This window comes from Pongo abelii, chromosome 21, assembly GCF_028885655.2.
Source record: "Pongo abelii isolate AG06213 chromosome 21, NHGRI_mPonAbe1-v2.0_pri, whole genome shotgun sequence".
NCBI lineage: Eukaryota > Metazoa > Chordata > Mammalia > Primates > Hominidae > Pongo > Pongo abelii.
This window is the reverse complement of record NC_072006.2, coordinates 45,371,896-45,385,967: the sequence shown is the minus strand read 5'-3', so window position 1 is coordinate 45,385,967 and position 14,072 is coordinate 45,371,896. Positions and strand designations below refer to the sequence as shown.

The 14,072-nt window shown below is 54.0% G+C and overlaps 1 protein-coding gene across 3 annotated transcripts in view; it reads right to left on the bottom strand.

The window, feature by feature from the left end:
• Positions 1-2,776: 2,776 nt before the first annotated feature.
• Positions 2,777-14,072, bottom strand: part of PLCG1 (phospholipase C gamma 1) — a 38,800-nt gene continuing 27,504 nt past the window's right edge. Inside the window, exons 14-33 of one of the 3 annotated variants that reach the window (XM_054542261.2) lie at positions 13,435-13,603; positions 13,169-13,291; positions 12,985-13,086; positions 12,710-12,897; positions 12,143-12,343; positions 11,942-12,061; positions 11,678-11,858; positions 10,609-10,686; positions 9,667-9,770; positions 9,362-9,458; positions 9,011-9,080; positions 8,272-8,429; positions 6,254-6,350; positions 5,898-6,122; positions 5,666-5,814; positions 4,984-5,098; positions 4,696-4,857; positions 4,498-4,586; positions 4,198-4,385; positions 2,777-4,042 (exon numbers count right to left, since the gene is read on the bottom strand). In XM_054542261.2, the coding sequence (XP_054398236.1) occupies positions 4,000-4,042; positions 4,198-4,385; positions 4,498-4,586; positions 4,696-4,857; positions 4,984-5,098; positions 5,666-5,814; positions 5,898-6,122; positions 6,254-6,350; positions 8,272-8,429; positions 9,011-9,080; positions 9,362-9,458; positions 9,667-9,770; positions 10,609-10,686; positions 11,678-11,858; positions 11,942-12,061; positions 12,143-12,343; positions 12,710-12,897; positions 12,985-13,086; positions 13,169-13,291; positions 13,435-13,603 (2,659 nt within the window). In that variant the 3' untranslated portion in view covers positions 2,777-3,999. Of the gene's footprint in view, positions 4,043-4,197; positions 4,386-4,497; positions 4,587-4,695; positions 5,099-5,665; positions 5,815-5,897; positions 6,123-6,253; positions 6,351-8,271; positions 8,430-9,010; positions 9,081-9,361; positions 9,459-9,666; positions 9,771-10,608; positions 10,687-11,677; positions 11,859-11,941; positions 12,062-12,142; positions 12,344-12,709; positions 12,898-12,984; positions 13,087-13,168; positions 13,292-13,434; positions 13,604-14,072 lie in introns of all 3 variants that reach the window. The other 2 variants (XM_009233588.4, XM_024238629.3) reach the window with 2 other exon arrangements.

The following is a 14,072-nucleotide window of genomic DNA, read 5'->3' as shown; positions in this document are numbered from 1 at the left end:
TACAATTTGAAATGGGCCTCAATGGTACTTCAAACCTTTTGATTATTCCTAAATAAAAACATAAATATATTTCACATCTGCTGACTTATTTTGTGGGGGGGGGGGTCAGGAAAAAAGCCAAAAACATTTCACTTGTTCTTGCCCACTTCTGTGGATCTTAAACTCCAGTGGGCGGGTGGGGCAGTTTCCCTCAGCTCACCAGAGAAGTTCCAACTCACTGTCTTCTGCATTGCTGAGTTCACCACACTGGCTTCTACATGAGAAAACTGTGATATTTTAGAAATTATGCTAAATAAACAAAGGCAAACAGTCAAACCTGGTATCATCTGGTGAGAGGACACTGGCAAGTTTTTTTGTTTCCTGTGAGAGTGCTGAAAAGCATAGCCTGTCATTTGCTGGGGTAGGGTGGGGGGTTAGGGAATATGCATAAGGACCCAGGGGCCTTCTGGAGGAAAAAGACTAAAGCCCCAGCTTTTAAGACCCAAAGCATTTGAATTTTTTGGGGGTGGCCCTGAAGGCCTGGGACAGAAGGAAAAAGAAAAGGGTCCTTTGAAATGAAATCACCTACAGTGGAGCCAGGCAGTGATTCTGGACACCAGAATAGGAGTCCAGCTTATGTCATGAGGAAGCAGCTGTGTGTGTTGAATCCCAAAAGCCAGGTCCTTGGAAACTAGACCAAACTGGCATGCAACTGGCAAAGCCAATCAGCTGAATGCTGTAGTGGGTAGACTCAGGCAGTGACTCAGTTGGGACACTATGGGTGGAATTCGCAGGAGCGGCCAGCCAGGGGGTTGCTGTGGGGTTCCTCCAGGCGGGGAACAGAATGCCTAGATTAACCCCTAAGCACAAGTCCCCTGGGAATTACTAAAGTACCCAGAGAAGACAGGAGTCGCAATCTGAGACCGTGCTTGATCCATTTAATTAAAATGTGAAGAAGGCACGATCTTTTCATTCACCGAGTTAGTCTGGTGGGATAACCTGAACTTACTTGCTTTCTACCCGCCCTCAACAGAACTCACATGGTGAGTGATGGGCTCAAGTTGAAAGACAAGTGAGTTTCTAGGTCCAGACCCAGCTCTCAGGTGATGTTCAAGATGTGCTTGGTCAGGAGGCAGACCCCTGCCTTTTCTGCTCATGGCCACAGATACTCAACTGAGGTCAGAAACTGCTCCTGCCATCTTCCCGCAGGGCAGCCTTTAGTCTTGTGGCAGGGGGCAGAATGCCCCTGACCTTGTAGGCTCTGCTCTGTATGTGTACATGTCTGCTGGGCCAAAGCTGTTGAAAGTGAAGGTCTGTCACTTTGAACCCAGTCTACTTGTCCCTGGTCTGTCAGCCAGAAGGTTCTACTGGTGATGGCAGGAGAGCAAGGAGCCTCCAAGGGAGCCCATCTACCTTCTGGTACCACTGACTTCCCTCTCCCAGCCCTGCCTGCTCTTTTGGTTTGCGCTGCCAAAATCAGGGTTTTTCAACCCTTGTTACTCATTTAAATCACCTTGAGAGGTTTTGAACAATACCTATGCTAAGGCCCCGGGTAACAGTATTTTTCAGAAGCTCCCCAAGTGGTGCTAATGTGCTGTTAGGGTTGAGACTCCACAGGTCATAAACCCGAGCTGTCGCACTGTAGGGACATGGCCTGCATGCATGGGATGGGGCAAACAACTCCTGATGTCAAAGCATTTGGCCCCAAGTAAGGGTCTTCCCCACCAACACTCTGCCTTCTGGGTCAATCAGCATTTGTCAGGTCTGGAGGAATCTTGAAGTGAAAATGATCTTTAAATTTGCTTGAGAGTTGGCACGTTTTCCACTAGGAAGAACAATCAAAACATTTGCAGTGAGGCAAAGGCAATATCTTACAGAGCCCAAGAGAGGTGAGCCTCAGGTCTACAAAGCTGCCTTAAGAAAGGCAGAGCTGTCTGTTCCCCAGGTTGTGTTCCAGAAAGACACTTGTTCAGCAAATAGAGATATGTATTGATGAAAATTAAAAGGGTCAACACTAACAGGCCAAGGACGTCCGAACCAACATGGATGGGCCCTAACAGAAGGGCCTACACAGTCCTCTTCCTTCTCTGATTCATAGGAAAGCTTTCTCTCCAGGCCATAAAAACCTAGAGAGGAAACATGGATCATGAGGGCCCAGGTGAATTCCCACCCACCACTTGTGTATGGGGAAAAGCCACCCTCCTCTCTATGAGCTGGAACTGTGAAGCTGTAAAAGAAAGTCACACAAGAACCTGAGCACTATTGCTGTTTGATACTGGCTATCAGTTCATGTCATCCACGGAACCGGATCTATCTTAAATTTTTTGTGTGGCGTCATTTTTGTTCCATCCCAGCACAGCCAACTATGGAAACAGAGCTTCAGGAAGAGAAGGAAGGGCCTTTCAACTGTGTTGAAAGGGCCCAGAGATTTCAGCTGCCAAGTCCTAGAGGCAACCAGAATGGCACCTGGCAGTGTTAACTGAATGCAACATTTTTGAAAAGAGAGGTTTCCGTGGAACTGGAAAGGGGCTCTGGTTGTTTCCAGCTCACCACCAAAACTGGCCGGCCACGAAGAACCCAGGCAGGATGTACTCTGCTCAGACACACCCTCAGAGGACGGGCAGGAGAGAGTGGACCCACAACTCCTGTTAGCCCAGAGGAGGGAAGAGCTGTTTAACCTGCCAGAAACTTCCCACCTGCTTCTACTGCAGAATCATCATCCGGCGACTGTTTCTAGTGAGCATGTCCCCATGCAACAGGCTTTCCTGAGCCCCCGAAAGAGCATACAAGTCAAAGGAAAAAGGACATGAGGATGATTTATTTGGCAGTCAGATCTTAAGAGGGCAGCAGAACTAGCAAATGGCCAACCCTGAGCCCAAATGTGGGCAGTAGGTTTGTGTGTGCTGAATGCTGGCTATGCTATGAGGCACCTTTGCGCCCACGGGCCTGGACCCCGGCCTCTGTCCTCAGAGGTGGGGGCTGCCTTTCTAACCTTCCCATCTCCATCCCTGGATCTTTTTACCAGTTAGAAGCTGCAATAAGGAAGGCAACTTCATTCAGCACCCAACTGCCTGTACCCCACCCACCCAGGAGGCAGGCAACTCCTCAATCCCTTTTTCATTCCTCAGGGAAAGCATACTGAGTCTTCTTTGACTTAAAAACAAAAAAATCTCACCAAAATAGGCTCTGCTATTTCTTCTCTTCCCACCCCGGCCCGCCCCCCATTCCTGACAGTGCCTTAACATCACAAACTAAGCCCTCTTAACACAGCAGGCAGCCCACCTGCCACTCTCCTCTCCAAGGCTCTACTCCAAGGTTTCCCTACAAGGGTGAGGAGCAGGAGGAGTAAATAACTTAGTTACAATACCATTGAGAAGAAAAATAATACTGCTATTTTTAACATGATCCCCTGTATCTTTCAGGCTGGGTCATGTTCCCAGCCATGGGCAATGTGCCCTTGTGCTGTGTCCTCCTCAGGCAGGGCAGAGCCCTTCTCCATGCAGGCCCTACATTCCTCTGCCCTGGCTCCAGGGCCAAACTGCAGGGGCATCTAGCTTCTCACCCTGCCCAGCTGTGGTTTTAAAGCTACAGGACAATGTAAACTTTGTTTCCCTGGCCCAGCAAGGCTCCTCCTCCTCCTCCACTCTTAGGAATGTCAGTAGCTCCTTGGAGTCTCCTGTGCCATTGGCTGAGGCAGCCTCTTTCTCCAAGGGGCTTCGGCCATGGTCCTGGCCCCACAAGATGGAAAGATCCATCTCCAGAAGTCAGGGCCAGATGTGTGTGCTTAATGCGAAACACAGTACAGTTTTTGCCTTCATCCAGAGCTGGGGCATGGAGGCCCAAAACAGTAATAACATCTCATTAATGGCTTGGTTTCTGTCTAGCATTCACTGCTGGAATCCAGGCTTCAGGCTGCGAGACCCGGAAGGCCGCCACAGGGGGCTGCTTCCAAAGAACCCAGTTCGTGGCATTCTACAAGGCGCGCAGCACCTGCTGCTCTCCAACGAGGCTGGGGTACAACTAGAGGCGGTTGTCTCCATTGACCCGAGTCCTTCTTGGGGCCCTGGACAGAAGGGAAGAGTGTCCTTACTGGCAGGCAGGGCCTTGCAGCCCAATGCCAGACAATATTACAACTTTTCTACCCAGGAGAAAGAAACACTGAAGGAGGAGGACCTAGCCACTGCCTTCCTGGCTCTAGCACCCCTCCATCTCCCTCACCTTCGTTCTCGACTGTCAAAATGGTCTGTGAGATGCTCCTGGGAGATGCGGAAGTCCTCAAATGGCTGCTGGTAGCGGGATTCAAAGGAGCCTTCCCGGGCTCGGCCGTGAAACAGCTGGCCTGAGGCATCTGAGCCCCGCTCCCGCAGGGACGTACCACTGAAGGGACTGAGGTCACCATTCTCCTGCTTCAACGAAGCCAGGTGCACAAGAGGGTCAATGACTCCTCTGCACTTCTGGAGGCTGCTGCCTGGCTCTCGTCCCACCTACCCCAGGCCAGCCCACCCCTGCTGCAGATACCTTGGCAGGGAAAATGTCAATCTTGATCAGCAGGGAGGCCAACTCCAGGTCCTCACTGTAGTTGTTCTTCAAAGGCACTGCTCTGTATCCTAGGAGGAGGAAAAGCCTGGCCCTCAGCCCACGAGGGACAGAGCAAGGGGCCCAGCCCCACCCTGCCAGCAAGACTGCAGGGGCACTGCCTCCAGGAATGGTCCTCACCTGTCTTCAGGCCTTTTACTGGGAAAGTAGCCTGAGCCAAGAAATTCTGGTCACTAAACATGTCTTCCTCATACACCACGAAGCGCAGAAAGGCAAATTCAGGGTTAATGATCTGGAAGTGGAAGGGCTTGGCTGGCCATACAGGGTTGAGTCCATTGTCCACTGTGAAGGCAACAACAAAAGGCTTCAGGTCACCCTGGGAGAGGATGGGATGACTGGTGGGGAGGGGCTTGCAGTGCTCCAGGAGGATGAGGAGGATGAGGAGGATGACTGTGAAGACAGACTGACCCACAAACTCTGTCTTCTGCTTGGTGCTGTCATACTCAGCTCCAGCCACCTCTATCTCCACAAAAGGACACACAATGCCTCGGCCATTCTTTGGCAGATGTCGGGCCCCCAGCACCTGTTAGGCAGACAAAGGGCCTGGGATTGTCCTTCCTGCTCCCTCCAATCCCCCACTGCAGAGGCTCAGGCAGCATCTGTGAAGTGGAGGCAGCGCGCCCTCTGCTGGGCCCCCGGGACACTGCCCATGGAGTCCCTCACGACACCAGGGACCCTAAGCTGCCCAGAGCAACTGCTGTAGTTTATTTGAAGTCTGAGCTTTAGTTTTGTAGTTTATTTGAAGTCTGAGCTTTAGCCAAAATTTCCACGTGAGTTTTGCAATCTACTTCATGTTAAATCCATTACTATTTTAACACAGAAATCTTTTAAGTGACCTCCCCGTAGGGAAAAAAAAGATCTCGTCAGAACAAAACAAGTCATTAGAACAAGTCACACCGTGGCTCTGCACGTCCTAGATGCATACAGTGACTGCCTGCTATCTTCACCCCTTCAAAGACTCTGCTCAGGCCCCACCCACCCTGACTACCTTGATGCCTGAAAATGCCCACTTTTGGGGAACTCAACATAAACAGACTCCAACAGCAAGCAGCCCCTTTCCCACCCTGAAGCCCAGATGAGCAGCACCCACCTCAACAGAGATGGCACATGGCTCCAGCCCGCGGAGGCTGCTCTTGTCAAAGGGGTCGAAGGCCTCATCCCGCATGGTGCTTGGCTGCAGCACGTAGCCACAGTGCCTGCCCGTCATGAAGAGGGCCTGGTTCATCTGCATAGGCTTGTCTGGAAGAGGCAGATTATGGTGTATTCCAGTCCAGCTGCCCCACAGTGCCCCTCCTCACCCTCCTCACAGGGGACCTCCTCACCAGGGGTCTGGAAGTTGAGGGCCACGAGCTGACTGCCACAGATCCACATGGGCAAAGGATCGTAGTTGGAGGAATCCAGTCGCTGGCCCTTGGGGTAGATGCGGGAGAGCTGCAGTCGATTGTACTGAAGGAACTTCTTGCCTTTGACCTTGTTCACGTATTTCTCAGCCTTGGTTTCCGGGAAGGATGACATGTCCCGGTAGCAAGCACGTTCTGTGCCAATCTCTGGGCCAAACAGGGAAAACACTTACAGAGCCCGCCCACCCATGAAGTGTTGGGGGGATAACTAAATACTCTTTTTGCACCCACCAGGCCCTCCAGGCACATGCACACCCCGCCTGGGCCCTGGCCCTTACTCTCTTCATCGAAGGGAACAGGCCGGCAGTAGACGACAAGTTCAGAGAGCTCCAGGGCAATCTTCTTCCTCCGTTCCATTATCTTCCCTTCAGTGAGCTGGTGACACACACAAGGCCCTGTAGCCCCAGGCTACAGCCCTGCCCAGGAGAAGGAAGCCCCTGCCAAACTTGGGCACGCCCACACTGCAGGTGCTCTGGGCCCCTCTCCCACCTTCCCCTGTACCTTCCAGATACCACACCCAACAGTAAATGAGGGAGCTCTGTCCTCAGCCTCATCCTGGAATCATCTTTCCTCTTTTCTGACCCAGAGGACACATTTGCCCTCCAACCCTCTTAGGGGGGTGGGGGATACAGACTCCTCATCACCACCCATGTTCCCAGTGACCTTCCAGGGATCCTGGAACTGGCCACACTCCCAAGTGACACTTTCTGACCATTCATTACCCAGCCTCATCCTGGGGTAAAAATGATTCTTCTGTGTTACCTGTGACTGCACTGGGGATACAGGCCCCTGGCTTGGTCTCCATCTGTGTCCTAAGGATGATCCTCACTGCCTCAGCCACCCCAACTCAAATATAACCACCCACTCTTCATGGCAAATCTCCATGCCAAATCTCTACAGAAGCCCACTTACAAGCACCCCACCCCATCCTCTCACTCCTGGAGGACTTTCTTTCAGTGGCTGTTTTTTTATTTTTTATTTTTTTGAGACGGAGTCTTGCTCTGTTGCCCAGGCTGGAGTTCAGTGGTGTGATCTCGGCTCACTGCAACCTCCACCTCACGGTCAAGCGATTCTCCTGCCTCAGCCTCCTGAGTAGCTGGGATTACAGATGCCCACCACCACGCCCGGCTAATTTTTGTATTTTCAGTAGAGACAGGGTTTCACCATATTGGCCAGGCTGGTCTCGAGGTCCTGACCTCAAGTAATCCACCCATCTCGGCCTCCCAAAGTGCTGGGATTACAGGCCCACCACGCCCGGCCTCAGTGGCTCTTACATTCAGACTCTTCCCTTTTCAGCGTAGACCCCCGGATCCAGTTCTTCAACCACCTGGTATGCCAGCACCTTTTCCTTCTAGGGGACAGCCTGGCAAGCACCCTATCCCTTCTCTGTTTGGCTTGCAGGTGCCCTCTCCAGAGCAGCTACAGACCCATCTACCAAATGCACTTGGTGAAAGGGCCACCAAGTAGGAATTCCCTAACCCTTGAGAATACTTCTCTGTTCCCCCAGGCTCAGTGGAAGAGGCCACCCTTCTCCAGAAGGCTGGTCCTACCAGCTAAGCTTGGGCTCCACCTCCTCCCACACGCTGCTCACTCCTTTCAGCCATATGTATGAGAGCCTGCTCAAACCCCAGTCACCTGTCCTCTCCCTCAAGGACAGGCCCTACAAAGGCTCTGCCTTTGCCATTCCAGACTCCCTGCTGCCCACTGCCATCCAATGCCAGCCATGCTGCTCATGCAGCTCAAAAGTCTCACCAGGGCTATTTGCTGCTGCTGAATCCAAAGGGTACTTGCAAGTTCTTATCATGCCTGTCTTTACCTCTGTAGCTCTCAACACAGCAGACCCCCTCCCTCACCAGTGGCCTGCAGTCTGTCTGGCCTGCCTTTCCTGGGCTCCTTTCCTCGCCCATGCCTTCTCATATGGAGCTTCTCAATCCATTCCAAGTTCTCTTCCTATTCGACACCACCTCATCCCTTCTAAGCCTCAGCCCCCACTCCACTCCTGCTTCCAGCCCAGGACTTCTCCTCTTAGCTCTGGTCTTGTGTATCCAACTGCCCACTAAGCAGACCCACTTCAACGACCCATCAGTATCTCAAACTCAACACAACCTAAACACACCACATTGCATCTTATGTGTCTGTTTCTTCTCAATCCCTAGCTAAGGCAGGGGCTGTGGCCTATCTAGCATAGGCCATCGGCTGCCCCACTGCTCTGAGGGGTCTTGTGCTGGGAGCTGGAGGCCTCAGCCGCCTGACAGGCCCACACACTGCCCCCCAGCAGGCTCCAGCAGAATCTCACCCTGGCATCTGCGGTCTGGGCCACTTCACGGATCTTTTTCACCCAGTCCTGCAGCTCCTCCTGTGAGTCGGCAGCAACATCCAGGGACCAGTGGGCCACCGACGCCATGCTGATGGAGAAGACGAAGAGCCGGTTGTTCTTGCCCTCAGGACGGATGGCTGGGAGGGCGAGAGCAGATAACAGCTGGGAATAGACATCTCACCCCCTCCACCCCACTCCGCACCGCAGGCACTGGCTCAAATGAGTTCTATCTCATCCCATTTCCTCCTTCCCACACCCCATGAGGGGAAGGACTACTCTGCTGGCCCATTTGACAGATGACGATGCTGCAACTCAAGTCACTGCTGGTTGTGGTGCAGCCAGTGTTCCAACTCAGCTCTGACTCATGCTTCTTCCTCAGGCCATGTCTCCCTCTCCACCCCATCTCCAAGCCTCTGTCACATCCCTGTGGTACAACCCATTAGGCCTGGGGATGTCAGCCAACCAGGAGCATCATCTTTGCTCTGCCGATTCTGACGGGTTCCCCAGTGCCTGGCATAGGGTAAACATGCAGGGGTCAAAGCTGAGGGTGACAAAGGGAGCCCAGGGTGTCAAGGGGATGTCAGAGCATGGGGAGAGCTTGGAGTGAGGGCAGACTTTGGGGTTCAGCCATCAGCTTCCTCCCTAGGAGCAGGAAAGAGATACAAAGAAGAACCTCACCCTAGGGAACAGTGGGCAAGAGAAACGGATGGGAGCTCACCAATCTGACAAGCCGGCACATCCAAGACGCCCCGCAGCAAGTCCCCTAGGGGGCTGTTCTCGTCCAAGTGCTGTGGGAAGCAAAGCCCACCAATGGTCAGCATGGCTACTGCATATGTGTGTGAGGGGATATCCGTGTGCATGGGACAAATACATCTTGTGGGTGTACCTGTGACTGCCAAATGTAGCACAGGTATATGGGAGACTACGAGCATGGCCACATGGGCTGTGTGACCAGCCCATGTGACAGGTGTCTGTGCATGCATGTGCGTGCTTGGGACTGTGTGATGGGGGCATGCCAAGGAGAATCTGGGAATAGGGAATGCTGTTCCTCAGGTGGTTCTGGTCTTACCTCCCTCTCCGGCTCCAGGGCCACGGGGTTGACCATCTCTTCCACATAGTTTGATGGGAACCACAGCTGCTTCTTCCCTCCGTAGTCCCCTCGCCACCTGTGGGAGCCACAGGGTGCTGACCTCCAGCAACCACCCCAAACTCCCATGAGGAGGGTATCCTTTGGTAGGGGTTCCCATGCCTAAGCCAAGGTGAGGCAGGCACTGCTGGTGCACACAGGAGACAAGCACATCACAAATGCAGGTCTTTGGAGCCCCAGCTCCACTGGGGCCCTTGGACTCTGGGCCTACCACACCACTGGCTTACCAGCCTCCCTCTTGCTTCTCCACATTCTGGATGATGGCGCTCTTGGTGAAGGTCAGCTCGTCCTCCCTCTGGGCCTTGTAGTCAAAGAGGGCTTTGACCGCACACTGCAGAGGTGAGAAGCACCAGTCAGAGCAGAAAGGCTCTCCCTGCCACTGCCGACCTGGGGCTTCATGTGCACACACACGTGTGCTTGGGCTTCCCTGCCTGGGGTCAGGCCAGTGGGAGATGACACTGCCATCAACAGGCCCTAGTTACAGTTCTTGTTAGTACCCTGCAGGGAAGCTCCAGGACAGATATGATCAGAGAGGCAGGGCCTCTGCCAGTGAAATACCTCAGGACCCAGGTGGAACCTTAAGCCCCACCCTGGACCACAGGGAGAACCTTGAATCCGCTCCCAGGAGTCAGGGCTGGCAGGCCAAAAAGGCAGGGTCTGCAATGGCCCTTAGTGCCTCCCCGGGACCTGGAAGCATATGGGGCCTGGATGGGACCCCACCGCTCATCTGTGAAGTGGAAAGAAAAACCTCCTTCCAGGTCCCCTGGCTGTGGAGGGGAGGGGGTGAGAAATAGGGCCCAGGCCTTTTTAGAGAAAAAGGCAAAATGAAAAAGAACCTGTGTAACAGGGCTCCACGAGGCCAGGGAATGAGTGGCCAGTGTGCCTCCCAGCTCCTACCCCACTGCTGCCCAGGAAGGAAACAGGGGTCACCCACGGGAGCAGTTTTAAAGGGTCACTGCTGACTTAAGGGGTAGGGGCTAGGGAGTGGGTTGGCCCTGGGAGACCTGCGGTCGCTCACCAACCACACATCTCTCACAACCTCTTGAGCCTCGGAAAACCACAACCACCACTTCTCCACAAAGACCACAGATGGCCCAGAACACAGAAATGAAGCCCCAAGCAGCTGGGGACCCTCCCCAGCTTCCTATGCCCAGAGGCCTGAGCTGTACCTTGAAAGTTGGCATAGGGTTTGCCTCTACATAGAAGCCAGGGTTGCGTCCCTCATACAGGGCCCCGTAGTCAGGCTCCTGGAAACAGAACACAATGGGATATGTTAATGCCCCAGAGCCCAGAGGTAGAAAGCAGCTACTGGTTTCTGGAGCAGCTTCCCTTTCCCCCAGTGCAGCAAACTTGCACCTGATCCACAGGGATCCTTCAACCTCAGTGGAGAGGGCTTCAGAGGCCTCAGGCCCGGCCTCACCCTTCCCTTTCTTCACATTCTTACATGTAAGGCCCAGCCCAGGATTCTAAAATCTCTCAGGTCCTAAATGCCCAAACTCCCAAGTATTTCTGAGCTATGTGCAGGTGGGCCCTTCACAGACTACCCATATTCAGTGCTTTAGTTCAGTGGCTCATTGGTTCACTGCTGAGCCCAAAGTCAGGAAGAGCCTTCTCACTCCCCACATTCCTCCTGCCGCTCCTCTCCATCACCTGAGCCCCAGGTGCCAGTGGACAACAGGCTTCTCTCTCCCCAGCCAGCCCTGTCTACTGAGGACAGCAGTCTCTCAACTGATCTCCTGGTCCTAGACCCCTTCCTTCTGTCCAGGGCCCTTATCACCAGCTGTGCTGCCATGGGTCCTGACTTTTTCCCTCACTAGTCTCACCTCCTGTGGCTCTGCCCTCCATACCATCCACCAGGCGGAGGCTCCACAACCACTGTTGGGTAGCCTCATCTCATCTGCCCTAGGACAGAGTCCAGGCCAAGTCCAGGTGGATGAGCTTCCACTGTGTGCACCTCTCCCAGTGTGAGCCCCAGAACCTCCTCACTCCACACCTTGACTCATGAGGAACCCTCTGCTTATGTGCCTGTCCCCATCCTTACAGACACTGCTCAGATGTCCCCTACTCCAGACACCCTCCTGGTACCCACACTGTGGCTCCCAGTTGGACGGACTCAGGGGCCCTCCTACGAACTTCTACAACACCCCAGGTATTGCTGTTACACACATCCAGAGACTGGTAAGATTCTGTGTCTCTCCTGCCTCCCCTGCCATGCCCCGTCTACCACAGCCCCCTCACAGCTGTGCCAATCTTCTCCAATGCCTCCTCGTTGATGGGATAGCGCAGCTTCATCTTGCGGTATAGCGGGTGTTTCTCATAGTAGCTGATGAGGTCAACAAGGCTGTCGAACTCCGAGTTCCCTAGCATCACTGTCTGGCCCTCTTGCTGGACACGGCAATGCTTGATCTTGCCCTCAGCCCTTCATAAGGACAAAACAGTCACACAGAGTCAGGGCAGCTCAGACCCAAGCAAGGCCCCACAACCCAGTGCCACACCCCTCACCGGAAAGAGATGGCATATGAGTTGGGCTCATTCCGCTTCCGCACCAGGAAGGCCCCATCACGAGGGACGCGCATTAGCATGTGCTCAGCCTGTGCTCTGGTCAGGCTCGCGTGGTACCACCTAAGAACAGGCAGAGTCAGGCCCGGCCAGCACCACCCATGGCCCTGCCCTGCCTTGTCCGCCCCCAGGCCCCTCCCTCACTCTTTGCTCTCGTGGGCGTTGGTCTGTGGGACAGGCTCTGAAAGTCGCATCTCAAACTCATTACAGCGCAGGGGCACCTGCTGGTAGTGTGTGATGAGGTCATAGAGGGAGTCAAAGACGAGGTTGTCTGTCAAGAAGAACTTGGGGGTCCCAGCATCTTGCCGGGAGTGGATACGGCAGTGCTGGACTTTCCCGTTCCGCCTGCGGAAGACACAGGGTGAGAGAGGCTGGGGGAAACAGGCCAGGGCCCCAAAGACCAAGTTCCACCCCAAATGAGGGTGGAACTCAAGGAGGGAGCCTCAAGGAGGGAGGCCAATCTCCTGAGGAGCTCAGGTGTGGGCAGTCACATGAACTGAAGGTGTGGGCTTCAAATGAACCGAAAAGGGAGGGGTATGGTGGGGGGTGAGAGGGAGAGTGTGTGTGTGTAGGTAGGTGAAATTGTATTCCATGTAAAGCATAATTATTGTCCTGGATCAAAGGCTCAAATGTTAACTGATTATCTCTGGGTGATGTCATGTCTGTGTACACACACTGACTGAACATATCCATCTGCATGGTAAGTGTTACCAGAAAGAGAGCGTGTAGTCGCCCACGAAGGTCTCACTCTCTCGCACGAGGAAGGAGCCGTCAGGGGCTCCAGTCTCGATGCAGTACTCAGTGAGCAGGCGCTCAGCGATGTGACGCCCGTCACGCCCTGCCCCTAGCTTCCCATGGAACCACTTCTCATTGGAGTGCAGCTCTGTGCTGCTGCTGACCTGTCAGGGGAAGGCAACAGCAAAGATACTGTGACCCTGGCCCAGGCCTGACATGGCCCAGCCCCCAGACCTGAGCTGGTTCCTCACCTCCTTGGGCTCCTCCTCATCCTCGTTGCCCTGGTCACTGCTGGTCTCCTCAGAGTAGTAGATCTTGCTGCTGGTCAGAACAAAGTAGTGGGGATACCATTCCTGGAACAGACCAAAGAAGGACTTGTGAGCAAGGATCCTCACACCCACTGGTCTACCACCCCCAGCCTGGCCCAGTCCTCACGTGGTTCACAGGGTCCTCCAGGTAGAGGATGCCATTCTTGATGGAGTTGCTGATGTCGTTCTCAGAGTACATCATGGATGTAGGCACCTCCTCATAGGCACTGCCCTCAGCCAGCTTCTTGTGCTGTAGGGGCAACCAGAACAGGGCAATGCAGACCCAAGTCCTCACCCCACCTCCTCACCCAGGTTTAGGCCCAACAGCTGAAGCCATGGCCTGGGCAAGGCACTGAGAAGTGTGGGGCTTCCACAATAAGCCCGCCACCCCACCTTGATGAGGATCTTCCTCTTAAGCTGGTTGGGTGAGGGGAGCCCATCGGCGGAGATCTCCACGGGCTTGGTGAGGAGTGTGTCCCCCAGCACCTTCTTGAAGTACTGGGCCATGTTCCTCTGCTGGGCAATGCTGCAGTGGTCCTCAATGGACAGGATGACTGGGTACCTGCGGGATGGGGGACAGTACAGTGAAATAGATTCTGCAATTCTCTGGGTCTAAGTAGCCCCTCACAGTGAGCTGTTGGGAGCCAAGGGCCTGGGGGCTTCTTGTCTATAAAAACTATCCCAGAAAAGAGGCAGGCCATAGCCACTGGTGGGGCAGAGGGGGGTTCTACAGCTGTGGCAGCAGTGGAAACCAAAGGGTGACAACTGATGTAGTCCCGAGCTGGCCCAATTATGGAGGCTGCTCAGCAGTGCAAGAAAAATGTTTCACACCAAAGAGGCCAGGAGAGAGGAGAAGCCTCCAACGTTAGCTGTTAGAGCCCTGGTGAGCTAAGGGAGACCAGTGACCACAGTTTAAGCAGTAAACAGAATTGAAGGAATGGGACACAGGGAACACAGACAATCTTCTGGGCTGTGAGGGCAAAGGAGTTGGCAGGACACTGGCCTAAAGAAACCAGAGCATGTTTTCTGAA